The sequence below is a fragment of the Rattus norvegicus genome, chromosome 14 (assembly GCF_021556685.1).
Source record: "Rattus norvegicus strain SHRSP/BbbUtx chromosome 14, alternate assembly SHRSP_T2T, whole genome shotgun sequence".
In the NCBI taxonomy this organism is placed as follows: Eukaryota; Metazoa; Chordata; class Mammalia; order Rodentia; family Muridae; genus Rattus; species Rattus norvegicus.
This window is the reverse complement of record NC_141547.1, coordinates 31,160,001-31,185,065: the sequence shown is the minus strand read 5'-3', so window position 1 is coordinate 31,185,065 and position 25,065 is coordinate 31,160,001. Positions and strand designations below refer to the sequence as shown.

The 25,065-nt window shown below is 46.5% G+C and overlaps 2 protein-coding genes and 1 long non-coding RNA gene across 3 annotated transcripts in view; 2 read left to right on the top strand and 1 right to left on the bottom strand.

Annotated features, from left to right (window-relative positions):
- Polr2b (RNA polymerase II subunit B) overlaps positions 1 to 1,292 on the top strand; it is a 37,618-nt gene extending 36,326 nt beyond the window's left edge. Inside the window, 2 exon segments of the mRNA NM_001106002.1 lie at positions 198 to 393; positions 1,030 to 1,292. Coding sequence (NP_001099472.1) covers positions 198 to 393; positions 1,030 to 1,119 — 286 coding nt within the window. The 3' untranslated portion in view covers positions 1,120 to 1,292.
- The window catches only part of Igfbp7 (insulin-like growth factor binding protein 7), a 60,454-nt gene continuing 36,591 nt past the window's right edge, over positions 1,203 to 25,065 (bottom strand). The window contains 4 exon segments of the mRNA NM_001013048.1: positions 1,203 to 1,462; positions 3,115 to 3,241; positions 3,818 to 3,934; positions 7,830 to 7,939. Of these exon segments, the coding sequence (NP_001013066.1) occupies positions 1,443 to 1,462; positions 3,115 to 3,241; positions 3,818 to 3,934; positions 7,830 to 7,939 (374 nt within the window). The 3' untranslated portion in view covers positions 1,203 to 1,442.
- On the top strand, positions 8,455 to 21,309 carry LOC120096729 (uncharacterized). The gene is made up of 3 exons (XR_015637357.1): positions 8,455 to 10,069; positions 20,041 to 20,172; positions 20,601 to 21,309. It is a non-coding gene; the product is annotated as an uncharacterized LOC120096729 (long non-coding RNA).

Below are 25,065 nucleotides of genomic sequence, written 5' to 3'. Positions count from 1 at the left end.
AAAAGATGGGATGGGTTCAGGGCCAGTGACGTGGCTCAGTGGGTAAAGGTGCTGCTGCTAAGCCTAGCTATGGGTTCAATTCTCAGAAGAGAACAGACTCCTGCAATCTGTCCTCTGACCGCTACACATGTGCGTGTCTGGCATTGACATATACTCAAAATAAATGAGTACAAATAAGCTTGTTTTCTTATCAACAGTGATGGTGGCCTGCGCTTTGGAGAAATGGAGCGAGACTGTCAGATCGCACATGGTGCAGCACAGTTCTTAAGAGAAAGGCTGTTTGAAGCATCAGATCCGTATCAGGTTCACGTTTGTAATCTTTGTGGAATAATGGCAATTGCTAACACCAGGACTCACACATACGAATGCAGGGGATGCCGCAATAAGACCCAGGTGTGTGCACACTTAATCCTACATGATGTTCTTAGGCAGTAGTCATGGCAGATTTAGTGTAGTGGAATAGGCTGGGATTTTCAGTTGTGATAGCAGGTCTCCAAGATACTAGTTTGACAAAGAAAGATAGTTTGACTTTTCTAAATCAAGCTTAAAAGCAATTTCACAAAGCTATTCATCTCCGAAATAGTAAGGAATCTAAACTTTGTTTTTAAATAATGCTTATGGTTATTTTGCCTGTATGTGTGTCAGTGCATTATGTGTTTGCAATACCCACAGAGGTCGGGTTATCGGGTGGAGGTTACAGATGGTTATGAGCTGCTATGTGGGTGCTGGGAATCAAGCTCAGCCAGTGCTGGAAGGGCAGCCAGTGCTCTTAACCATCGAGCCATCTCTCCAGCCAACCAAGAGTTTCTTAAGCTTCACTTGAAATGTGTCGGTTAGATGAATATTGGCTGTGTTAGCAGAAAGGAGGAGCAGACAAAGCCTGCTTGGTTAGAGCCTGCCGAGGAGAGCCTAGGACAAGTGCTCACAGCTCACTCGTCCACCAGGAGTGCCAAAGCCTTAGCCTTTCTGGAGGAGGAAGGGGAGCCTTTGTTGCGAGTCTGCTTATCACTCTGCCTCTCCTCTCTGCAGATCTCCTTGGTGCGAATGCCGTATGCGTGCAAGCTGTTGTTCCAGGAGCTCATGTCCATGAGCATCGCACCACGGATGATGAGTGTTTAGTGGTCAGAAGTTCATGGTCCGATACTGTGAGCAGCAGTATCTTGTTTCGGTGACTGTCGTTTTTAAAAAAAAAAATGACAAAATTTCCTGTTGTAATAAGAATTTTATTTGTTTTGTTTAAAGCTCTGCATGCTTTTTCTGTAAATAAACAATAAACTTTTGTAGATAGTCTTATGTGTTATCTTTGATTTCTCTGTAAAATCAGCTGGCTGTAATAAAGTGTTAGTGTGTTAGGTTCAAAGGAATATGTCAGGCAGGAGTGGGGTTACAGCTGTCAGCTGTCTGAGAGCGCGTCAGCTACAGAGGCTAATGTATTCGCAGGTTTATAGCTGAGCACCTTCACCTGTTTCAGAAGAAAAATAAAAATTAGTCACACATACGCTCATGGTACGGCATACTGTCAGCTTCTAATCAGTGAGAATGATAAATCATGTGGCTAACAGGGGGGCATGGTAATGAGCTTATAGACCAGCGTTCAGGCTGGGACAGGAGGATTGGTTAAGCCCAGGGGTTAAAGGCCTGGGCAACCTAGGAAGACCTCCATCTGCTCTCTCATCCCTTGTCTCTTTTTTCTAAGAAAGTTTCTCACTATGTAGCCCAGGTTAATCTTGAACTCGCAACTTGCCTGCCTCAGCCTCCCAAATGCTGGGATTATGGGCATGTTCCCGAGACTTCATCCTTTCAAGAAAACAAACAGGGCCCAGAGAGTAGCTCTGCAGTTAAGCTCACTGGCTGCTTTTAAGAGGAGTCGGGTTTGAGGCCCAGCACCCACATGGCAGCTCTCCCCTGTAACTCCAGTCCTAAGGGATCTGATTCCCTCTTCTGGCCTCTGAGGGCACTACATGCATGTGGTGCAGACGTGTGCAAGTAAACCGCTCATACACATTGAAAGGTGAGGTGGTGGGGGGATGACAGAAACATGGGGGTGAAGGATGTATGAGTAGTTACCTACATGATATGCTGGAGTGCCCCGTGGGGGTGAGCTATGCAGTTCTAAGGATGAGAGTCAATGCTGCCAGTGTTCAGGTGTGAAAAGGGGAGCTTTCCCATAAACTTGGACCGGCATATTTTGCAAGTTGAGCTCCAGAGAAGCTAAGCAACCTTGCAGTCCAGCTTTCATTCAGAGCTTAAGGAGAAGAGTGCTGCTCCAGTGCAGACTCGGACATGGGACCCAGCTCTGGGGAGCTCCACTGCCTGGATTTACCACACGTCTTGGTAGAAAGGAGGAATTGCTGATCAAATACACATTTACTTGATAATGCCTTTCCTGGCACAGCTGAGTGGTCTGCCCAGTGAAAGGACCTAACACATGCTGACAGGAAACTTTGCTCTTGGTCTGAGAGAGTGTCTGGTCAGACGTCACTCCAATAGCACTAACTACACGTAAGGCAGCCCTGCTGTGACACTGTAGGATGGGTTCTTTGGAAGAGTAGGACAGAGTTGAATATTTGCCAACCTGTTCTCTTTCTCTAGCTGGTTTCTTTTAGAATTTATTTTTATTATGTATATGTGTGCTTTATGTGACCGTATGCCGTGAGTATGTGGCTGCCTGTGGAGGCCAGAAGAGCCCACAGGAGCCCCTGGAGCTGGAGTTACAGGCAGTTGTGACCTGCCCCACATGGATGCTGGAAACTGAACTCCGTTCCCCTGGAAGAGCAATGCCTGTATAGCTTTTTTTTTTTTTTTTAAAGCTCAAAGAAAAGGACCGATTGACACCATGGTCACTTCCTTTTAAATGATGAATATAATAGTCACTGCACAAAGGGGAAATGACACATAGAAGTTACAGGAATCCTCGAGATGAGGTGAAAGCTAAGTCCTGGTAGCCCTCAGTCATCCATCCACGTGTTCTCTTGAGGAATGTGATCTGGCTATAATAACAGGCTTCACACTTTTCTGAACTTCATGCTTTTCAGAATGGTATTAATAGATGTACATGCTACTTGATTATTAAAACACTACTCGTTTTTAAGTAGTGCGCGATGGCTTGCATACCTTTTTTCACTGGTATTTCGTGTATGGCATCAACCACTGTAATTTTGGCCGACGCTGAAGCCTGTCCTTGGGAATTGGACGCGTGGCACTCGTATTCTCCAGTGTCTTCCTTACTTAGAGGAGATACCTGTGAAAGAGAAAGGCTCTTTGGTTCTCAGTGGAGGTCTCACTTTTCTAGTGGCTTCCATTACACCTAGTAGGGTCCCTGTGATGAGCAGGGGTGTGGGAGAGGAGCTGCTATGAGAAATAGTGAAGTCTTGTGCCACGAGCCTGTTGAATCGACATATTCCGACAGCATGGATATCTTTTGATCACAATGTGAATGTTAAAATTTGGGTAGGTGCACATCCATGCTGGAGGGGGAGCCTTGCTAGGTGCTGTGATCAATTACAGAATCAGAGGTCAAGCAAAAGCACATACTTGTTCAGCAATAATAACGATAATTAATGCTTGAGTCATTTAGCTCTGTGTTAAGAATTCTGCTTTGAGCTTAGGCGAGCAGAATTCTCTTATTTATTTATTTATTTTTAAATAAAGTAACTCCAGCTCTCCCGTTAGTTCCCATAGCTGTATCTGCAGTACCACACCAGGGCTGCTTCAAAGAAATGGGAGAAAAATAATTCCAGGCAGGCGATCAGGAACCTTTGCCATGCCCCTGGTGTTCACTCCTGAGAAGGGAACCGTTGCCAGCTCTGGTACTTACCAGCACCCAGCCAGTTACTTCATGCTTTTCTGGACCACCCCGGGTCTGAATGGCCAGGTTTTCCCGGTCACCAGGCAAGAGTTCTGTCCTTTGAACTCCAGAGTGATCCCTTTTTACCTGGGGAATCAAAAGGAGAGCCTCAGTTCTCCAACTGAAAACATCAAGTTGGAAAAGCCACAGTCCAGAACTGTACCAGGTGTCCACCAGACTTTGTAATTAGATTAAATCTAACAATCTACTCACACCGTTCCTTTTCTGAACACTTGGCAAGCAGAATGGTTTCCTCCTGCCAACTTTATCCAAGCAAGGTGGTTTTTGTTTTGTTTCGTTTTGAGACGGGGTTTCACTATGTAGCGCTTGGCTGGCCTGGAACGCACTCCCTTGACCTGGGAGATCTGTCTGCCTCTGTCTCCCAAGTGCTGGGATTAATAGTGTTGCACCATTCCATCTGGCTTTTAGGCAACCATGTTTTATGCTTTTTCTGGGAAACTTGGGTATGCGTGGTCACCCTGCAAACTAGTGCTTTACTCACTAGTGCTTTTCTCACTAGTGCCTTTGATCCTTGGTACTGGGCTTTTTTTTTTTTTTTTTTTTTTTTTGTCTGCTTTGTCATGTTTGACTGGTAGGCTGTCATGCAGTGCTGATTTGATGTCTGGGATCTTGCGGGGTGGGGAGGGCTCTTCCTGTAACAACCTCATCAAGACAAGCAGCCGCTGGAGGCCAGAGGAAGTCTACCACTTGCTCTGAGGGCTAAGGAAGCATGAAACAGTTCACACTGTCGTTTCTGTGATCTGTTTCTGTCCATGCTACGGAGAGATTCAGAAGGCTGTGTGTGAAGGGCAAGTTCTCCTCCCCTGGCTTACAGCCAATCCTTATTTCTTGTCCTTTCCCACCTATCTTAAAGGTACATATATTTTAAGACTTAAAATAACCAATGAAAAACTCCATGAAACAATTTTCTTTAATTTTACCAAGGCTTTAAGAGCGGAGCCAGTGTTTATTTCAATTGTCTTTGTAATGCGAAAGACTTGCGATGTCTGGTGCTCCCTTTCCTTCTGTAATAAAGCAATTGTTAAGTGGGGTTTCCAGACTTTCTCCATGTTCCCCCCGATTCTGAGAGAAACCCAGGTATTTAGAGTTTTAAAAGAAAGCTATGAAGACATATATAAATAAGCATTTTTTTTCCTTGAATTTTCTAAGCAGCTGGTGGAACTGTTTATGTTAATAAAGTGGGTAATGTTTAGGGAGGAGCGTTTGGCTCAAAGGTGAAAGACTCTGGTCAGCGTCACACATCAACAGAACCTGTATTCTCAGAGCAGGGTAGGCAGAGACCCAAGGATCCTTGAGGCTAGCTGGCTATCCTGGTTAGTTCAAATCAGTGAGCTCTAGGTCAAAAAGTAAGATGGAGAGCGATAGAGGAAGACAGACAGACAGACAGACACACACGCACACGCTCGCACGCACGCACGCACGCACGCACACACCAACAAAAAGTAAGACGAAAACAATAGAGGAAGACACACATGACCCAACCAAGGAATCTTGTTTTTCGAGAAAGGATTTCTCTGTGTAGGCCTGGCTGTCCTGGAACTCTATAGACCAGGCTGGCCTGGAACACAGAGATCTGCCTACCCTTGCTTCCCAAGTGAGTGTTAGGTTTAAAAGCATGAGCCACAGTGTCAAAAAATAATCTTACAAACAAACAAAGAAACAAAGAAACAAACACAAACACAAGCCTGTTAGTCACAAATGGTCAGCAGGGGGAGAATCAATGGGAGACCAAGAAGCCATTAGAGGTTTCTAGCTCTTTTACTTTAATCTTTTTGCAAGATCTCTTGATATACAGTTGGGTTGGCTTTAAACTCACCACCCTGTCTCAGTCTCCCCAGAACATTCGCCGTGACACCTAGCTCAAGTGTAGTTTGGGTGCAACAGATTCTTCCAGAACCTTTGCTATTGTAAATAAGGAATACAGAAGAAAAGTGCCAATAACTGCAGAACTCTATCCATCTTTGGGTGCCACTTCTTGTTGGCACCGTTATTTTACCTTTTTTAAAAAAATATTTATTTTATGTATATGACTGTACTGTCGCTGTCTTCAGACACACCAGAAGAGGGCATCGGCTCCCACTGCAGATGGTTGTGAGCCACCATGTGGTTGCTGGGAACTGAACTCAGGACCTCTGGAAGAGCAGCCAGTGCTCTTAACCACTGAGCCATCTTTCCAGCCCCCTGTTATTTTACTTTATTTGTGTTTTTTTTTTTTTTTCTCGGAGCTGGGGACCGAACCCAGGGCCTTGTGCTTGCTAGGCAAGCGCTCTACCATTGAGCTAAATCCCCAACCCCTGTTATTTTACTTTAATTCTCATTAATGTACATTAATATCTGTGAATTTGGGTCTACCCTCAGGGGCCAGAAGAGGGCTTTGGATGTCCTGGAGTGGGAGTCGGAGGCAGTTGTGAACTTTTTCTCTTAGTTCCCTCTTTCCAACCCCCTAGCTTCCCAGTTCTGTCTGGTGTCTGGCATTCCAAGGAGAGCCATATAACTTCAAAGCCTCCCAAGGCCAACTCATTTCCCCTGGGATCTATGTGTATTTTGCCAGGGTGCCACAGAGCCAGGCCTGAAGACCTTATTCTTTGCAATACTTGGCAATGAGGCTATATAGTTCGGGTCCTCGAGTCACCCTGGCCTCTCATTCGTAAATTCCGTGGAGACCCTTGAGAAGCAACAAAGCTTGCCAGCTTTCCTTGAAAACTATTGGCCATGCTCCCCCATCTCACAAGCCACTGGCCGCAAAATACGCATTGGGGAACATAAGCTGCTAGGGGGAAGGCCCAGATGAGCACATAGGGTACATTAGTGGTATGCCTTACTTCCCTTCCATATCTCTTTCCGAAGCACAATTTAGAGGCAAGAGTCCCATAATTCCCTTTAACGGAAGTTTCAGCTGTGAAGGACAGCTAGCTGTACTAGAACTGGGTCATCGGCTTGCTGTACTAGAACTAGGTCACCTCTGCCCACACCATGGTCCAGGCGTCTCCTGGTAACCACGCTTAAGCCCGGTAGTTTCGTAGTGGCCGCATTCCTCTGGCCACACGGGGGCGCCAGAGGCTGCCAGGAGCCCTGATCTAGATTAAGGCTTCTAACCAGGCAGTGGGAAAAGCTCTGGCTGCTTCTGAGGTCTTTAAACTGTGACGGTAATTCTGCCCTCTGCGGAGGAAGCTCTCTGAAGGAGAAAGTGAGGCCGACAGATGGAGAGCAGAGATCAAGAAGTCCAGTCCTGATCACATTTGTGCCCGGCGGCTGGAACTGCCTTCTCTTTCTTTTTTCCCCTCAGCTATATGAACTGAAATCTGTTCCAGAGACTTCTGACAATGAGACCTCCCCCTTACCCCTGCCCCGCCGTCCCCAGAGTCCCAGAGGTCCCCTCTCTGACCAAACAACAAGCACACAAAATAATTGACACTATCGCCCATTTTTTGAGTTTGCTGAGGAAGCAAACTAGCTAAAAAGGAGTGTCTGGTTTTGCTGTTTTACTTAAAACTAAATTTCCTCTATTAGTATGAGTTTGAAGATGCTTCTTTACTTCATAGCCTCTGGTATAGAGTCCTGCCGCCACAGAATGAGTACCACCATGTCTTCCCTGCTCAACCTGGAAGCCAAAAAAAAAAAAAAAAAAAAAAAACGAACCTTTCCTCCCTTGAATGTTTCTGTCAGGTATGTATTTGGTCACAGCAAGGCAAAAGCAACGAAAACAGCGGGTTTAGATATTCCCATGATTCGTTGGGAGTTTCTCAGACTCCCTGCTTGGACACTGCTACCAAAATCAGGATTGGCCTGATGGAGGTCGGGAAAGATAACTTGCTAACATAGAGATGGTACAGCTGCCACGGGCTTCATCGCTGTGGGGCGGTGGCCTTGATGCAGACTGCACTGTGTATTCCCACTGCTCTGGGCGATGCCAAAAGCTTTCTGGGTTGCATGCTGCTCCCCTGAGGCCTGCATTACTGACCTTGTTCCAGATGAGGACGGGGGTTGGGATTCCGATGACTTCGCAGCTCAAGTACACCTTGGCGCCAGTGATGTTCCAGATGTCCTTGGGGGGCGTCACTATGGAAGGACCTACAAGAGAAGCCAGAAAGCTATGTCCATCTTTTAGGAACTCATCATCAGTCAGGATCTGACAATGCAAATCCTTGTGTGTGAGGCCCTCTCCTCTGTGGATTATCTGAAGTGCATCTCAAAGGCCTAGACAAACAGGCCTCTTCCTGCCGCCAGCGTGATATTACAGTCTTCTTAGGGAAGGCAAGAACTGGACTAAGCAAACCAGCCAACACAACAACAAACGCCATTAGTAGGGAAAATCTGTTTATCTCACAGAAATCTAACAACGCCGTCTTCTTTTCCCCAGCCGGGCGAGCGTCAGTGAGTTTTATTTTACCAGCTGTTTTGCGTTAGCTGGCATTTTTCCCATTGACGCCGAGAAATTTCAGTTCTGAAATGCTTGATGCTCCACTTCCTTTGTTGACCAGCATCTTCACTCCGAGGGCAGTGCTAAGAAACAGACACTCCTTGTGTAACAAAAGAAAAAAAAAAAGCTAAGAAGTTATTTTAAAATGTGCTGAGAGCACCCAGGCAGTCTTGGCTTGGGTAAGATTCAAGAGGGCCTGTCCTGGGAACTGGTAGAAGGTACAGAAGGGGCCTGGATCTCAAAGAAGGTGGGGAGAGGGTCTTTCTGCTTGTGAGGAGAGCAAAGGCTCAATATAATGGCTGCCTTCTGTTGGGACCAAGCTCCCAAAGAAAGGGCAGGAGGGGGCTGGTTTCAGGGCTCTCAGTGGCTGGGTTTCCAGCAGTAAGCATTGGTAAAGGGGACCGTGAGCAGTGTGGGGGCAGCCAGGAGAGGCCAGATGATATCTCCCCTTCTCGGGAGTTCTGGAACCCAGTAATTATCTCCTGTGAGTAAAAAGGCCCTTACTCAGAATCCACCCATAGTGGGCATCTCTTTTGCTGTAAGCTTGTAGGACTCTCTGTTCCTGGAGTTGGTAAACTATGGACCATGAACCAAATTTGGCTTCCTAGTTATGTCCGTGTGGCCTCCAAAGAACAGGCCGTTCAAATGTTTGGGAGAAACTAAGGGAATAATACTGTTTCATGGCCTGTGAAAACTAGGAGAAATTCTCATTCAATGTCCATAAATGTTAGTTGAACAGCCTCATCTCCTCGCATCACCTCGGCAGGACTAAGTGGTTTGTATTCCAGACAGTGTGGCCTAAATGTTGTAGATCAGGGTCCTCACAGAAGGAAATTGCTGATTCCAGCTTTAATCAACAGGAGAAAGAGACTGATAGGTAAACAAGGATCAGGAGAAAGGATCAGCACTTCAATCCTGCTCAGTCTCTCTCGAGCCCGTACGTGCAAAGTCACCAGATGATCTCTGCTTTGGCCCTGAAACTCCCACTTCTATGTCCACAGATATGGGAAGATTCATGGCTGCTCCTTCCCCCCGAGGGGCCAGCTCCCCAACATCACTGCAGGAAAGGCCTGCATATCTATCCTTCATTAATGAAGCTGCTCTAAAATACAGACTTTAAAAATGACATATGTGTACTTATTTGCTGCGTGTGGCCGCGCAAGGTAGAGGTGGACTTTGAGTGTCTTCCTCTATTGCTCTCCACTTCAGCTTTTTAAAATTTATTTTTATTTTATGGGCTAGCCTGGGCCCATCTGTTTTGTACCTGTACATATGTCTGTGTGAGGTGTCGTAAGTCCTGGCATTGGAATTACGGACAGCTGTGAGCTTCCATTCTCTGCTTCAGTTTTGAGAGAGGCTCTCTCAGTGAACTGGAAGCTTGCCAGCGGGCCAGACTTGTTGGCTCTTGAGCTCTGAGGCTCTGTGACCCGCTGGTGTTACGCCAACAGCTGCACGCCAGCACGCTGGCCTGCATATGGGTGGCAGAGATCTCAACCGAGGCCCTCATGCTTGTGGAGAAGACACTATTACCCACAGAGCCATCTCTCTAGCCCACACAGCCCCCTTTTTAGTGGAGCAATTACTATTTCCCATCTACTAATGTGGAATGCCAGGTTTCAGTCACCTGGGCCCTCAGAGAGTCGTGGGACAGTGCACCTTGGAGAGGACATAGAGCCGGGAGCCTGGGTTCGTACAGAGAGTCACTGCTGCGAAGAGCTAGACTCCGCCTTCCTGGATGCTAGACTCCGCCCCCTAGATGCTCTGACCTGCTTCTGGAACGAGTAAGTTAATTATTCCCTCTGTCTGGGGTCTTCGAGCCTAGTTAAATATCTAACTACAGGGTCATCTTGTACTGGGGGCCTGGGAAAGGCACAACCTTCCCTTCTTGGCTTGGAAAACTTTCTTGCGCAATCAGCATTCACAGGCCACGGAGTCTCCCCTCCCAACATCTATTTTCAGTGCATATTAACGTCTCGAAACCGCAAGGAAATGACCCCGCTATGCAAGATTCTTCCACTCATCTCAAGGATTAGAAGCTTTTAAAACAAATCTCTTGGGGCAGTTTTTTTCTTTTCTTTTCTCCCTTTGTAAGAATGCACAAAAACAATCACTTTTGAAAGCTCCAATTTTATGTTTCCTTCTCGGTGGATCATGGGTCCCAGTAGGAAGCATACACCCCGGCTGGGACTTCTGACTTCTTTTGTAGCGAAACTGGACACAGGGAGCAGGGTTAGGCTGTTTATATGTATGTTTCTGGCCTTGTCTCAGACATTTCCTAACCTGAATGCCCTGATATACAATGTGGGGCTCGCCCTCTCCCTAGCTTCCTCTTGGCTTTTGATACCCCACGGCTTGGACGTCATACAACCGGATCTCGATAGCCTTTGAACTCCTTTCTCCAACCTCCGTGAGGGCCCCCTGCTGCTCTGTCCTTCCCACACGGGCTGAGGCAGCCTGACTCAGATCTTAAGGGATCTCAAGAGGTTGTTCTGGGGAGAGAATACCAGTACGCCAAGGCTCTGAAGAGGGGTGGGGTGGAGCTAGGGTCTGGGGAAAAGCAGCTGCTCCCAGAGCAAAGGAGCAAAGCTTCATGGGAATGGTTCTATGGTGAGGCTCTGAGTGTCAGTTATGTAACCTGTGTTCCCAGAGGCACCAGCCTCCCTCAGGAGCAGGAACAATGCCTGCACGGTACCTCCTTCCGTCTCCAAGCCATTAGGGTTAGTCCTGTTTTACTGAGACATGATCTCCCTTATGTAGCCCAGTTTGGTCTGGAACTCATGATCATGATCCTCCTGCCTCAGCTTTTTGAGTAATATTATTGCAAGGAAAAGTGCTGTGCCCAAGCTTCGAGCTTCGTTTTAAAACTATTCACTGTAGCAAGGTTTTGGTTTTGTTCCCCATATTTCTTTCTTTGTTTCTTTCTTTCCCCCAGAAAGAGTCTCACTATGTAGCCCTTGCTGTCCCGGAACTCATTATGCAGACCAGGCTGGCCTTGCCTCACAGAGCTCCACCTGCTTCTGTCTCATGAGTGTAGGGATTAAAGGCCTGCCCTACGCTTTGCGTTTTTGAGCCCTGATAATAAACGTTGACGGAGTGCTCTAAAGGGCCCTGTTCTCTTCCACGATCTTTGTATATAAGTCCTCTCTAATGGGTTTTTGTTTAATCTTGAATTAATTTTTGCCTCTGTTATGATGTGCAGGCCATCTATTATGTCAGTACTACATTGAGAAGACCTCTTTCTCCTACTGAGTCACCAGTGATACCCTTCTGGTCTATCCCATAGCCATACAGGTGTGGATCTGTATCTGGACTCTGTTCTGTTCCACAAGTCTGTCCGTCCATGTACTTGTAACATGCACCTCAGAAATCCATTATGCTAATATTCAAGTACTAAAGGCAGGGAAGGTTTATTATAATGGTCTCCCTCCAGGTCTCTTATTCTTCCAAGAAAAAAAGAGACTTTCTGGAGAAACGAGCATTCTTGAAAAACATCTGAGCCCATGAATACCCTGAATGAGGGCTATCACAGGGGTGAGGTGGGGTGGGATGGAGGATGGAGATGGGGGTGGGGGAGGATTTGGGGATAGGGGGGGTGAGTTCACAATTAGAACCAACTATCTAGTGAGCTCTCCCTGAGATACATAACAACTTGACTTGAGTGAGCTAATCCACTTGCAGATTATTGAAAACAAATGGTATTGTTCATTTTGCTGCCAGGCTATATGTAGAATTCTACAAGTTCTAGGTAATAAAAGCTGGCATCATTTCCATGCTGGGTGGGTGGGCAGGCCAGAGCATGGCTGTTAGCAACAGTTCCTGGCAAGACACTGACAAAAAAAAAAAAAAAAACCTTGGTTATTGCAAATGCCCTTGTTGCACCAAGGTTAGACTCAGTGACACAGTGAAGAGTTTAATGAACAGCATCTAAATGAAAACTATCACCCTACGAAAGGGCCTTCAGACCTGACATGCACTCTTTTGCAAAGGACAGCCCTATCAATTAACGACTAATTGATGAGGCCATCCGTAGATCTCACAGTAGGCGGAGCAGGCTCTTTCCCATTGACTTTGTGTTGGTAGAGTCCTCAGGTGTTCAGAATCCTCCCCATTCACACTGCCCAGAGCTGATACCCATGGTGTGTCTACCTCTCAGGTTGCCTGGGTCTTGGCTGCTTCCTGCTCTGGGGACTTCCGGTAACAAGCAGGAAGAGGTAAAGAGGCATAGCCCATTCCTCACCCCAATGGTGGAGACTGAATTTAGGGGCTTATACATGCTAACCAAGCACTCTACCACCGGGCTATACTCCTGACACCTTTTTAACTTTTAACCTGGTGACAGGGTCTGATTCAGATGTCCAGACTAGACTCAAACTCACTGTATAACCCAGGCGTGCCTCAAACCCATCCTCCTGCCTGAACTTCCTTCACAGCTGGGACTACAAACATGCATTATTAACGTGGGTGGGAGGCTCTTGGCAAAGGCAGAATGTGGGTCTTTATAGGAAGAGGAGTGGAGGGGAAGATGAGCGGAGGGGGTGAGAAGAGAAACAGAAAGGACTTCCCGCTGACTCAGGGACACCAACAGGGTCCAGGTCATGAGTGCAAGGAGAAGATGTCACAGAACTGCTGGCTGATGGGACAGCCCACTCATCCCCCAGGCACAAAGGCCCTCACTGCATATCTTCCACTGGAACGCAACACCACTGCCAACTGTGTATCCCAGAGTTCCGTTCCCAAAGGTCTTGTTCTGCTTCAGCTCAAATGTCTTTATTATCTTTATCAAAGAACTCCTCTTTCCACTTTCTTCCAAGAAAGTCAGAGGAAATTCAGAATGTATTTCTGTTCCAAGTGATAAAGACATGAGAAAGAAAGAAAGAAAGAAAGAAAGAAAGAAGGAAAGGAAGAAAGAAGGAAGGAAGGAAAAAATAGATAGACTTTAATTCACCCTCAGCCGGCGTTTTGATGCAAAATTCTGAAAATCAAATCTCAAAGCCAGTTCATGAGTCATGATATTGGCATCTAAGTTATCTTCTGTGTCTAACTAAAGAGGAAAATTCCAGATTTTTTTAATGTATAGGGACAAACCCCAAATAAATGTAAGTATTTGTTTATCCATGCTCTTGTTTTGAGAGGGATTTCAGGGTGGTAAGCATCTGTCTAGCAAATATCCTGTCTATAGGATGTCTGACTGTTCGCTGCCTCTCTCTTCCCTTGCTTATCCAGAAAAGAGCCAGGCTGCCGCAGTGCTGCAGGCATGAGAAAATGTCCGCCGCCAGGCCCTCTGAACCCCGGGTTCATTCATACTTCACTCTCCCCGATGCTGTGTCCCAACCACGCTGCACCTCTTCGCTCTCTGACCTGCACACTCTCATTCAGTCCCCTTTGAACTTGAAAGATAATACATGTTTCTCTTTCAAGTTCATTTCCCGACTTTAAAGAATTATTACCGCCTTCAAATCTCAGGTGACTTTTTCTTTTGAACCTTTCTTTGAAGGGAAAGAAAGGGGGAGGGCTGAGGTGGAGGACAAGGAGAAGAAAAAAGATATGAAAATGAAAACAGACAACCAGATCCCCGGCGAGGAGCCATATTCTTCTATATATCCGTTGGAAGAAAGCTAAAATTCAGTTAATGAATCGGTGTCACCCTGAAAGTACCCAGAAACAGTCGGAAGTCTCCGGTAAATTCTGTTTGCATCTGCATGGTCTCCTAATAATGTTCTGGACAAATGATTCAGACTACCAGCTTACTTTAGGAATAGTCTTTTAGGATCCAGAAGTTGCTGTATCCCCAAAAATAGAGAGAGAGAATAATTACAGTTGGGATAATCTAAAATTGGAACGCTGCAACTTGGTTCTGAAGAAGCGAGGAAAGGCAATTCTCTCTCACAAACCACACAGATGATGAGGAAATGTAATTAACTTTAAACCTGACCGCAGTTCATGTAAGCTTATTTTATATAAAGTTGCAAAGGAGAAGGAGTTAAATCTCATCATCCTATAAACACACACACACACACACACAGGGATAATGCTCAAGAAGAATGTGAACAATGCCTCAACCTCTTGTAGAACACAAAGCCCTACACAGGACCTGAGCTGTCCCCACCACCCCTGGGAACAGAAGCACTGGCTCTGGATCCTTGCCAATGACTTTAGACAAACCACTGAGCCATTTCTACAAAAAAGAAGTTAGGGCCTCTTCGGGGGGGTTTTGAAGTGAGCCTACTTATCGTGAATGTCAATCAACTTGCGTAAAGGTTTTCGGGTCTGCCGTCTGGCTCTGGCCGTGAATGCAATGCAGGCAGGTCAAGTGGAGTTCTGTATCTGGCCAACCATATTGTGCATGACTTGTTATCCAGTTCACTCTCCCAGGGACGAATAATGGAACATACTTAATTGTCACCTCTTCCCAGGTCAACTAATTTTTTAAGTCTAAAATGGCGGAGTAGAAGATGTCAGAAACCATGTTTTGAGGCTGAATGTGTAGTCCACCTAACCTAGAAGATGGCCGAAAATAAAATTCTCCCTTACAAGATCTGTCCTCCAATGTCACATCTGGCCGCATGATTTTAGCTTTACTGTATTTCTCATCCCCTCCACCATCTCTGATTCTCCCTTCTAACAATCATTCTTCCTCATTCTATCCAAGCCCACTCTTCCCTCAGCTATCATGTCCTCCCTCCATGACCTGACCCATGTCTTTGTCGATCCTGACACATGCTCACTTCCTTGAGATGTCCTCCTCCTTCTCAGCTCTTGACATCTGACCTCCCTTGGGCATCTTTAAAGCTGCTGTCCCCACACACTTCTCCTCTAAAGTTCTGTAGGGTTCAGAGCTCACCCCACACAGCTTAGCGTATCGTTTTCCTCTGGTGCCTTCCTGGCTGGACCTATGAGGACGCCAGTGTCACGGTGAAGTCAGATGCCCTTCATTGTTCACTAGAAGGAGAAGGCTCAATGTGTTAGCAATCTCAGAGTTCACTGGTTAGGCGATGAGAAGATCTACACTGTCATAAAAACGAACCCATGTGCCATCGCTACATTCCTTACCTGAAGTGAGATCATAGCTACCTCCAGCTGGCTGATTTTGTTTAATCCTCAACTTGACTTTCTGTTGCAGCACGCTATGCTTTTTGGCTACTGCCCACCAACCAGCCAATTAGTATTTGTCACCGGAAGATAGAATCATTTGAACATCCATCAGTCAGAGCAAATTCCAGGGGGGAAGGACAGCTCTATCAATGAGAAAGGCTAACCACTAATGCCTGCATACAAAATAAAGCATTCTGCATTCCAGTGGTAAATATTTCCGCCTTATGCTACCCACTGTGTACGTTAACATGGCATACACATCTGAGTAGGAGGACTTCTCTAGGCCAGGGTAGTTTGCAAACGACATTCATATGGACTCTTAATGCTGCTGGACCCGAGAGTAGTTCACAGGGTGTGGACATTCATGCTAAATAAGGGGAAAGGGAGGCTTAAGGAAGATTTCATACCCCGCACCTGGAAGGAGGAGTTCAGACAACTTGGCAGAAGTCCTAGATTGAGATGAGATTCTGACAACACATCCAAGGGGAAAGGATGAAACAAAAGGTCAGAATGGGAGAAGAATAGTAGGAAGGCACTGTGGCCAAGAGGGGGAAGAGGATGGAGCAAGGAAACGCTTCCTGATACTAAGCGAGGGGAAGCAGCAACTGTACAGCTAATTAAAGAGCAGAGCCATCTGCCAAGGCAGGCCATCTTGGGAACTTCCAGAGGTGGGGTGACGCAGTAGCTGGACATCGGTCTCGGGGGTCCCCTTAGGTCAGCAAAGGGAGGAGGAGACAGTACTAAACCTTAACCAGCACAGCCGATGTGTGATTCAGAGTTTCAGTTTGAGGAAAATTCACATGGCTATGTAATAGCTACTACTAGTCATTAACACCTACAGTGTAAGTAAAACGTCAAATACTTGAGAGTGATGGGGCCCCGCCGAAATACTGTTTGGTGGGAAAAGTGTGCAGAAGTGTGTGCTGCTTCTCTTCCCCTAGAAATAATCTGTTGGGGGTGGATCTATTTCAACCATACACAAAAGGCTATGAGATCACGGAGTGTTCGCTCAATACGTATTAGTATTAGCTGTTGTTTATGATTTGGGCTCTTGACTGTCCTCCACTCCTCTGAATGCAGAGCCACGTGATTCATGGGGCATTTCAAGGGATGATTATGGAAGTCTTTGTGGGATCTGGACACCCTGGAAGCCAAGTGTCTGGGGTGGGGTTAAAAAGAAGATTTACTCAGAGCCTGTAACTCGACCTAGTAACTAGGTTGTGGGGACAAGGGAAGGCATGACAAGCTAGAGGCATAGAATGTTAGAGGGAGCAGCTATTCTGAAAACTGAAGTGGTGTCAGTCTGGACTGGAGCCAGGGAGGATGGGCCTGGGTTTCTGAACTGCACTGACATATTAAACAGATGTTTTCGGTAACCGTGCAACATAAAGGATTTCTCCATGACAGTTGCATATGTGGTTATCACGGCACCTTGTCCACGTTGTCCCCCCACCCCCATCACCCTCCCTCAGATCTGCTGGATGTGGGCTCAGAACAAATTCACTGGCAGGGCAAGCCCCACCTTGTTTCCATTTTAGCCTGGGAAAGGAATGTGGGTTCCTTCCTAGGGAAGGGATCAGTCTTCACTCTCCTTCCCTATGGGAAACTTCAACAGGCTTCTGTGGCTCCCTGGGCCCGTCCTCCCTGCCCAGATCAGATGGAGAAATGGAAGCATTCCATCCTTGTATTTTCAGGGCTGGTCCTTTTGAGCCGACATTATCCAATACAGCACATCCTGGTGTTGGTGTATGGAGCCCTGGCAATTACATTTCCTGGTTGACTTCTGATAGCCTCTGGGTTAGTGAGACAGACACCCCGTTTTGGCTCCAATGTTTGATGCTTAGACTCTCCTTTAAGGGAGGTATGGTCTATTTTTTCCCCCTCAATGATAGACACAGCACTGAGATGCTTTTCTTCAGACTGTGCATCTTATAACAACTCCAAATCCTCCCTGAGGTTTGCACTGACCATGGAATGTGAGGGAAAATCGCCCTATGCAACTTGTTGCCTATGAGCAGATCTTACGTAGCTTATGAAAGGCACTTTCTTATTGTCCTCCCTTTTCTTGTGCGGATCCAGCACAAGACCAAGGTACAGTACTGACCAAAGGTCTGAATTCAGAGTCTGTCCCCTCAGCCCACTGCAGAATGTCCTGGGTGGGTCTGAGCCCAGCCTAAGGATGCTTCTGTCTGGGCATTAAGTCAACCAAGGCATGTTCAGGTGAGTGAGGTCTGAGCTTCCTCTGTGAGTGTAGATGAGCTCCAACCGGCCTCTGTTGCAGCCTTGCCAGGTGGTGAGCTAAGCTACTCGGCACAGACCTCATTGAGTTGGAGTTTTTACCACCCTAACACGTGACTGACTCATGTCTACATATGTTCATTTAGGCTGGGTGTTGTCTGATGTAAGCAGATGGGAAGAACTGACTTCACAAAGTGTGTCTTCCTGAGGGGAAACTCCCTAGTTACCTGGGTGTTTCTTACTCATATTAACATACCCTTGGAAATCACAGGTCTGGCCTGTCTGGACGGTGACTGACCATAAATCCAAGGTGTTAAGATATCACTTTTTCCTATTCTGCAAGCACAGAACTGCTTAGGGGAAGTTTCCACAGGAAGGTAGTCATAGCCCAGCCAGGCAGACAGTCCTTCCCAATTCTTCAATTTATAAAGGCTACCTAGCTAGTGAGCTCCCAGAACTCCACATCCATAGGTCTATGGGAGCCCCAGTCTCTGAACATCCTTAGGCACCCCTGAACCCCCTGGCACCCGGAGGGACTTCCTGATCCCACTGTGGAGGGAGGACTCTCTGATCTGGAGGCTTGCCCATTTCAGAACAGGCTTTGCATGGTCCAATAAAGGCTGCAGACTGGTTACAAATAGATGTCCTTGAACCCTCCTCCCCCGGGAGGTCTCCCAGATGGCTCGAAACATCATCAGGGTTGGACCGTTTAATCTAGTAGCCAGAACATTTGCAAAGACTGAAGACGTGCAGTCTGAATTCACAGAAATACAAGGAGCTGAGAACAATGGGTCTTCAGGAAAGGATGCAGTTTCTTGGCATTCTGAGAACTGGATCAGCCATGAGAGAGATTTGTGCTCCAGGAACAACTGTGGGTTCCTACGCTCACAAGCTAAGAGCTCTAGAAGAAGCCCTCAGTTTGTGCAGTAGAATCTGTTACCAGAGTCGAGCTTCCGGAAGGGCCTACAGGGGGCGCTCTAACCACAAGCACGCCACAGGATCTTAACCAGTGGTCACTAATTCAGTTGCACATTGGACTCTCCTGGGCATCCAGGACACAGGCGAGGTTAGGCCACGTGCTCCGTTCCCATTGGTTCTGGCTTTGGAAGAGAGCTGAGGGCAGGAAGTAGTCGGAGAGCGGGAGAGGAAGTCAGGTAGGGAGATGGAGGGAGCAAGCAAGAACTGAGTGGAAGAAAGAGCCACAGCTTGGAAACTTGACCACGGCCCCAAGGACCTTTCTGGCTCGTTTAACCTGTCCAGGCACAGTGGACAGTGGCACACTGCCACTCCTTGTTCAAAGCAGCGAACTCACAGATATTTCTGACTCTCCTTGATCATTTCCCCCATTTTTGTGAGTGAGAATCACTGGTTCTCTGACTACCCCACCCCGCCCCATTCCTGCCCTCTTGACTCCCGCTCTAGAGTCCATGTATAGATGGGGTTTCTCCCTTGCGAGCGTGTGGGTGCTACTCATGGTATCCCCACTCCCCGCTTTGCTTCTTCCTTGTCAGGTAGCCTGCTAGGACACCTTCTGGCTTTGAAAGGAGCACGGTACGCTGCAGAGAGACATCAGGCTTCCGGAGGCACGGCGGTTTGCGTGCCCAGCTAAACCGGCATTTGGCTGATGTTTTACCCGCCAGGCTCCAGCCTCTGTCTCAGCTAGAACTCCCATGCTTACAACTGCTTGGCAGACAATCCCAGACATGAATCAGCCGCGCATAACTGAGCTCTCCCTGTTCTCTGTGGTTTTCCATCCCAGCGTGTGCCCTCTGGTTATTTTCTGTGTCGTTCTGTAGTGTTCACAGACCCACAAGCTCTCAGTTATTCGCCCCACGTCACCTTTCTTTTCTACTCTTTGCTGAAGTGTACTCGGCTTTTCTCCCAGTTTCCCAGTGGGATTTAGTATTTCTTCTTCCACATTCTGTATTTTCTACTGTTGTTCCCGAGGCTTAATTTGGAACAGAAAGGTTTGTTTCTCTTTTGTGGCTAACTCTTCTCCGGTACATCTGAGGTATGCTGCTGTGTGCTTGCCTTGTGTGCTCCTCTGATTTCCTTACGTGTTTTGTCACAACTAGGAAAAGTTCTTCTGAGCCCCTTGAATTTAGTTTGTAGCCCAGGTTAGACCTAAACTTTCAATCATTTTACCTTAGCCTCCAGAGAATGTGTGAGATTACAACCTGTACTAGATGGATGCTGGGATTGGAAACAACTAGATGCAAATTAAATTAGCCCAAACGCCAGGTATGCCTGGGGTCCCTTTCTCTGCTGCGTTTCCTTCTAGAGCAAAGAGTATCTCTCACCTTGAAGCAGTTTTGTTTTGTTTATGTAAGTTAATTTCCTCATTAGACAGAGGGATTTCATGTGTCTGTCTTTTTTTCTTCCTTCCTTTCTTTCTATTTCTATTTCTTTTCTTTTTTTAAAGAACAGCCACACAGATAAAGGAAACTCTGTTATAAATGCAGGAGATTCGAATATTCTCCAAACTCTTGAAGTTGTAGCTTCACTTCTCTTGGATACATTCGCAGTGAACCTCTTCAGTAAGATATGTGACCAGGTAAGCTGGCCAGCTTCAATTATCAAGAGGATGTTGGTCACAAGCTTTATGTGCAGGTGAATCTTGGAAATTGAGGCCAGCCTGGTCTACATTAGCAAGTTTCAGATCAGCCAGCATTACAGAGTAAACCCTGGAGATAGAGACATGGACAGAAACAGACAGACAGACGGACGGAGGGAGGGAAGGAGGGAGGGAGGGAGGGAGGGAGAGAGAGAGAGAGAGAGAGAGAGAGAGAGAGAAAGAAAGGGGAAGACATCTGTGGAAAATGATGTAACAGTTGAGGAAATGCCACGTGGTATGGTCTGGGGATGGCCATCCCCTCAGGTTCGTAGTTGAAGGTCTGTAGATGGTGCTGCTATATTGGGAGAAGGAAACTTCCGAAGGTGCGACTGGTTGAAACATGTTTTAACCCTGGCTCCTTCCTATAGAAGAAATGATAAACCCTATTAGGAAACTAGAAGAAAACCCAAGAACACTCCACAAAGGGTAAAAGACAAAGGGAGCTTCCTGGCTGCCAGATGGTGAACAGAGCCCCTCTACGGTGCCCTTTCTGCATGACGCACTGCCTCACTGTGGCCCAGAAACACAGAACCAGCCAACGGAAGATTGAAATCAGAGCCCAAACACATTTTTCCTCTTTAAACTGTGTCTTTCAAGTGTTTGTCGCAGCAAATAAAAAGTCTGGCTAGTACATCAAGTAAATCAAATCTCAGCCCTGGTGTGGTCTTAGGCGATTAAATCTATTCAGGAAGCGAGGGGTTCATCTAGGTCTTCCATGAACCAATCGGTGTGCTGACAGAGGGTAGGAAGACGAAGGTGTTGGCTTCTGCCTAGGATTGCAGTCCAGGAAGCATGGACAGACAAGTATACAGGCAACTGTAACACAGACAGACTTTCTCTGGCTCTACAATGGATGTAAAAACATTTGGCTGTGTGTGGTCGTATATGCTTGTAACTACAGCACTCTAAGAGGCTAAAGCAGAAACGTCACGAGTGGGTGGCAGACCTAGCCTCAAAAAACTAAACAAGAAAGAATGTTCTCACTGAGCAGGTAAGAACCAGGTTTGTACAATGGGGAAAGAGCTATGAAAATGTATGTGCTTTGTTCCTATGTGTTAATAATACATATTTTTTTTCTTTTTTCTTTTTTTTTGGAGCTGGGGACCGAACCCAGGGCCTTGCGCTTGCTAGGCAAGCGCTCTACCACTGAGCTAAATCCCCAACCCCATACATACATGTTTTAAATGTGTAAAGGTGGTAGGTAAACACAGACACAGAAACCCTAGGCAAGGAACAAGGATGTTCAAAGATCTTGGTAACGGTAATATTTTATATTGGTATCGGGTTTTACACTCCATAAGAGTTATACCTCTCTTATTTCATTTTGATTTCCATGTCAACCTTGTGGACTGGTTAAGCTCTTTTATAGACAGAGGGGCCAAGTTTCAGCAAAGCTGGGTGTCTCCTGTGTGGTCACAGAGATGGCGGATGGACACGTATCTAGCTTTTCTGAGTTCTCCATGCCGTGTGGTGCGAATGAAGTGATATCTTAGCAGAAGTCTAAAATTACTAGAATCACAACCAGGGTGATAATTTATCATCTACCCTTTGGCTCGAAATGATTTCATAAATGCTGGCAGACTGGGTTGGGGTAAGAAATTTGGATTTTAACTCTAACTAGATCACTCACTCATTGGAACTCAGAAAAGCTAGAACATTCTCCTCCTTTTTCCAAGGTTAATTTCTACATACCCTTTCAGTTTCACCTTGATTTTTGTTTGACACCAAAATCTTTATCTCCCCCAACCACTCCTCTTTCTCCTCTTTGCATTTACATACCAATCTTGCCCAGAACCAGGGCCTCTTTCTTGCCCTCCATATTCCTTCTTTCCTTCCTTCTTTCCTTTCTCCCTCTCTCCCTTTCTCCCTACCAGTTTCTTTCTTTTCCTTCCTTCCTTCCCCCCCCCTCTCTCTCACTTTTATCTTTTTTACAGGCTGTCCACCCTCCCATAGTTCCTCATCCCATTCCTCCTACTTGTCTCCAGGAGGATGTGCCCATCCCACCCTATTGAAGGCTTTGCACCTTGTGCCTAACTCACCTGATTGGAGGCTCAGTGCTGGTGGGGCAGACAGTTTGTTTTCTCTAGTTTCTTCCTGAGTCTCATCCCTGGCATGGGGGGGATGACCACCAAACCCCCAAGCCTCAGAAGCGAAGCTTCTACCAGAATGCCCACTTGGCTTAGTATGTTCATAGAAGATTTAAACAGTATGAGTTCAGGAGTCACTCCAAGAAGAAGGTTTTCCTGGCCATTTTTATTAAAAATGACCCTGTAGGCCTCCAGGATATAAAACCAGCTAGCTGCCAGTATGATATTCTGTAGTTTCTATGCCATCACGCTTTAGTGTTTGGGAAAGGTTCAAGTGAAGAGATTTTGATTAATTGTGACCTACCTATGAACTGGTCCTCAACTGTTTGTAGGCACAATGTGTGAATGTTGGGGCTTACGCTTCATGGGTCATCTTTGGAGGAGATCTCTGGAATGGCTAGAATTGCCGAATCTGTGTTTTTATGCTTATACTAACATAAGTCATCTGTTTAAAAATTGTGTTTTAGAAAAGTAGCAATCCCATTTTAAAAGTTTTGATACAACACAGGAGACAAACACTAAGGACTTGCTCTATAGCAGAATGCTCCTTTCTTAGCCCATGCATAAGATCTGAACATTGGAGGTCACTGGTCAGCCTTAGCCATAGACTAGAAAGGAGTCTGGAGCAGCTACCGAATGAAGTGCAGAAGTGAACCTCTGTGGTGGAAAAGATGGAGGCGGGGATATAACTGGCAAGACAAGTTCTATGAAGCTGTTAACAAGATGGCAAGTTTTAAGCAAAGCCCATCTACTTACAGGCTCCCAGCGACAGAGACTCATCTGTGGATGGTGTTATACAGGGGAAGCTTTCTCTAAAGGAGCAGGTCTTGCTGGTTGGGTAGGTGATGAGAGAAAGCAGAGATCCTCTGCTTGTGGGAAAGGAGTTTATACTTTAATTTTTGTTTGTTTGTTTTGGCTTTTCAAGACAGGGTTTCTTTCTGTAGCCCTGGCTGTCCTGGAACTCACTGTGTAGACCAGGCTGGCCTCAGAGATCCACCTGCCTCTGCCTCCGGAGTGCTGGGATTAAAGGTGTACACCGCCATGCTTAGCTGTTGGTCTGTTTTTAACAGTGCTGGAGATTGAACCTGGAGCTACATGCATGCAAGGAACGCACTCTACCACTCACCCACACACTAAGCTTTGTTTTCATGTTCGTAGAGTGCCCGACGTCAGGGCTGGAGAGATAGGTCAGCAGTTAAAAGCATTTGTTCTTGCAGAGGACCTGGGTTCAACCCATATGGCGGGTCACAACCATCCTTAACTCTAGTTCTAGGGCATCTGGTGACCTCTTCTGACCTCTGCCAGCAACAGGGACACACATGGTGCCCAGACATACATTTGAGTGAAATAAATAAATCTGAAAAAGAAATTACCACGAAGTTAATGAACTTTTTTATTTGGAGGGGCCCTCAATTCACTCTTGCCCAAACCTTTATTTGACAGATGAGGGCCAAGGGCTCACAGATTTGCTTGAGGTCATCTGCAGATAGTGGAGAAGAGGAATGGATGGGCTATATGAACTCATCTCCTTGGTTTGATTAACAACACTTCAGGAACTTCATCTGCTTTTACTCTGGGGCCATCTTGTCAGCAGAGAAACAGGGTGAGCAGAAATGTTCTGGGGAAAGCTATGAAGCATTCCAAACTGTGCTCCTCGGCAGATGGTCAGCTGACAGATTCAGCTTGGGAATAATTCCAGTGAGCATGAATGAAACATCGACAAATAAGATAACTCAGGGTCTGGGCAAGTAATCTCCCCAATTCTCCTGGGCTTTGCGTTGGAAAAGTGCAGTCTGCTCTGGAATTCAGGAACAACACAAACAGTACTGGGTAGAACTCCCCAAGTGACCTCAGCCCACACCCTCAGGCTTGTCACAGTCCCAGGTGCTGGCTTGCCCACATGTGTCTGATACAGAAAAACACAGGGGGAAAGTTTTCCAAAAGTACACAGTAAGCAAAATACATCTTCCTGCATTCTCTGTCGAGGGAGCTGGAAAGCAGGTGATGAGTTCATGGACATGGGTCACCCAGCAAGATAAATAAACTCTGTTTATGGAGGCAGGAAGGGCCGTTGAGGAAGCAGACAAGGGTTTGGCTAGGAAATGGGCTCTGGAGAGGACACAGTTACCTTCCTCATTCCCGAGACCAACTAGAGAGGACAACTTAAGGGAGAAAGGGTTTACTTTGGCTCATTGTGCAGCCTGTGGCTGCTTGGCCCCATGGTTGCAGACAGGTCACCATGGCAACAGGGTCAAGTGATGGAGGCCTCTTGGTGAATAGCATGTGGAGGAAAGGACATAAAGACGGAGGCCAGGGGAGGATTCCATCTCATTAAGCTACTTTCTCCAAAGGCCTCATTTATTTTCACCAGCTTCTAGCAATGCCGTCATATTAGAACTCTATCAAGGGATTAGCCCTGACTGGGCCACATGATCTGTCTCCGGAAATGCTCAGACAGAGCTGCTTTATTAACCTCCTAGGTGTTTTCTAATTCAGTTAAGTAGGCGGGCAAGAATAATCTTCACACCATCCCTGGACTGACCCCCCCATAAGGATAAGGTTCACTCTTAACAGTAGAGAACCAGACAAGCATTTTCTAATTGGCAGGTCCATCCAGAGATCGATTGACCAAGATGCCAGCCTCCTCTCCATGACAGAAGTGTGCAGTTGGATTCTGAGCCAACTCCTCACAGAGCTGGTAGTAGTTCCATTGGGAACGAGGGTTCAGCAACTGCAAATGAAGATC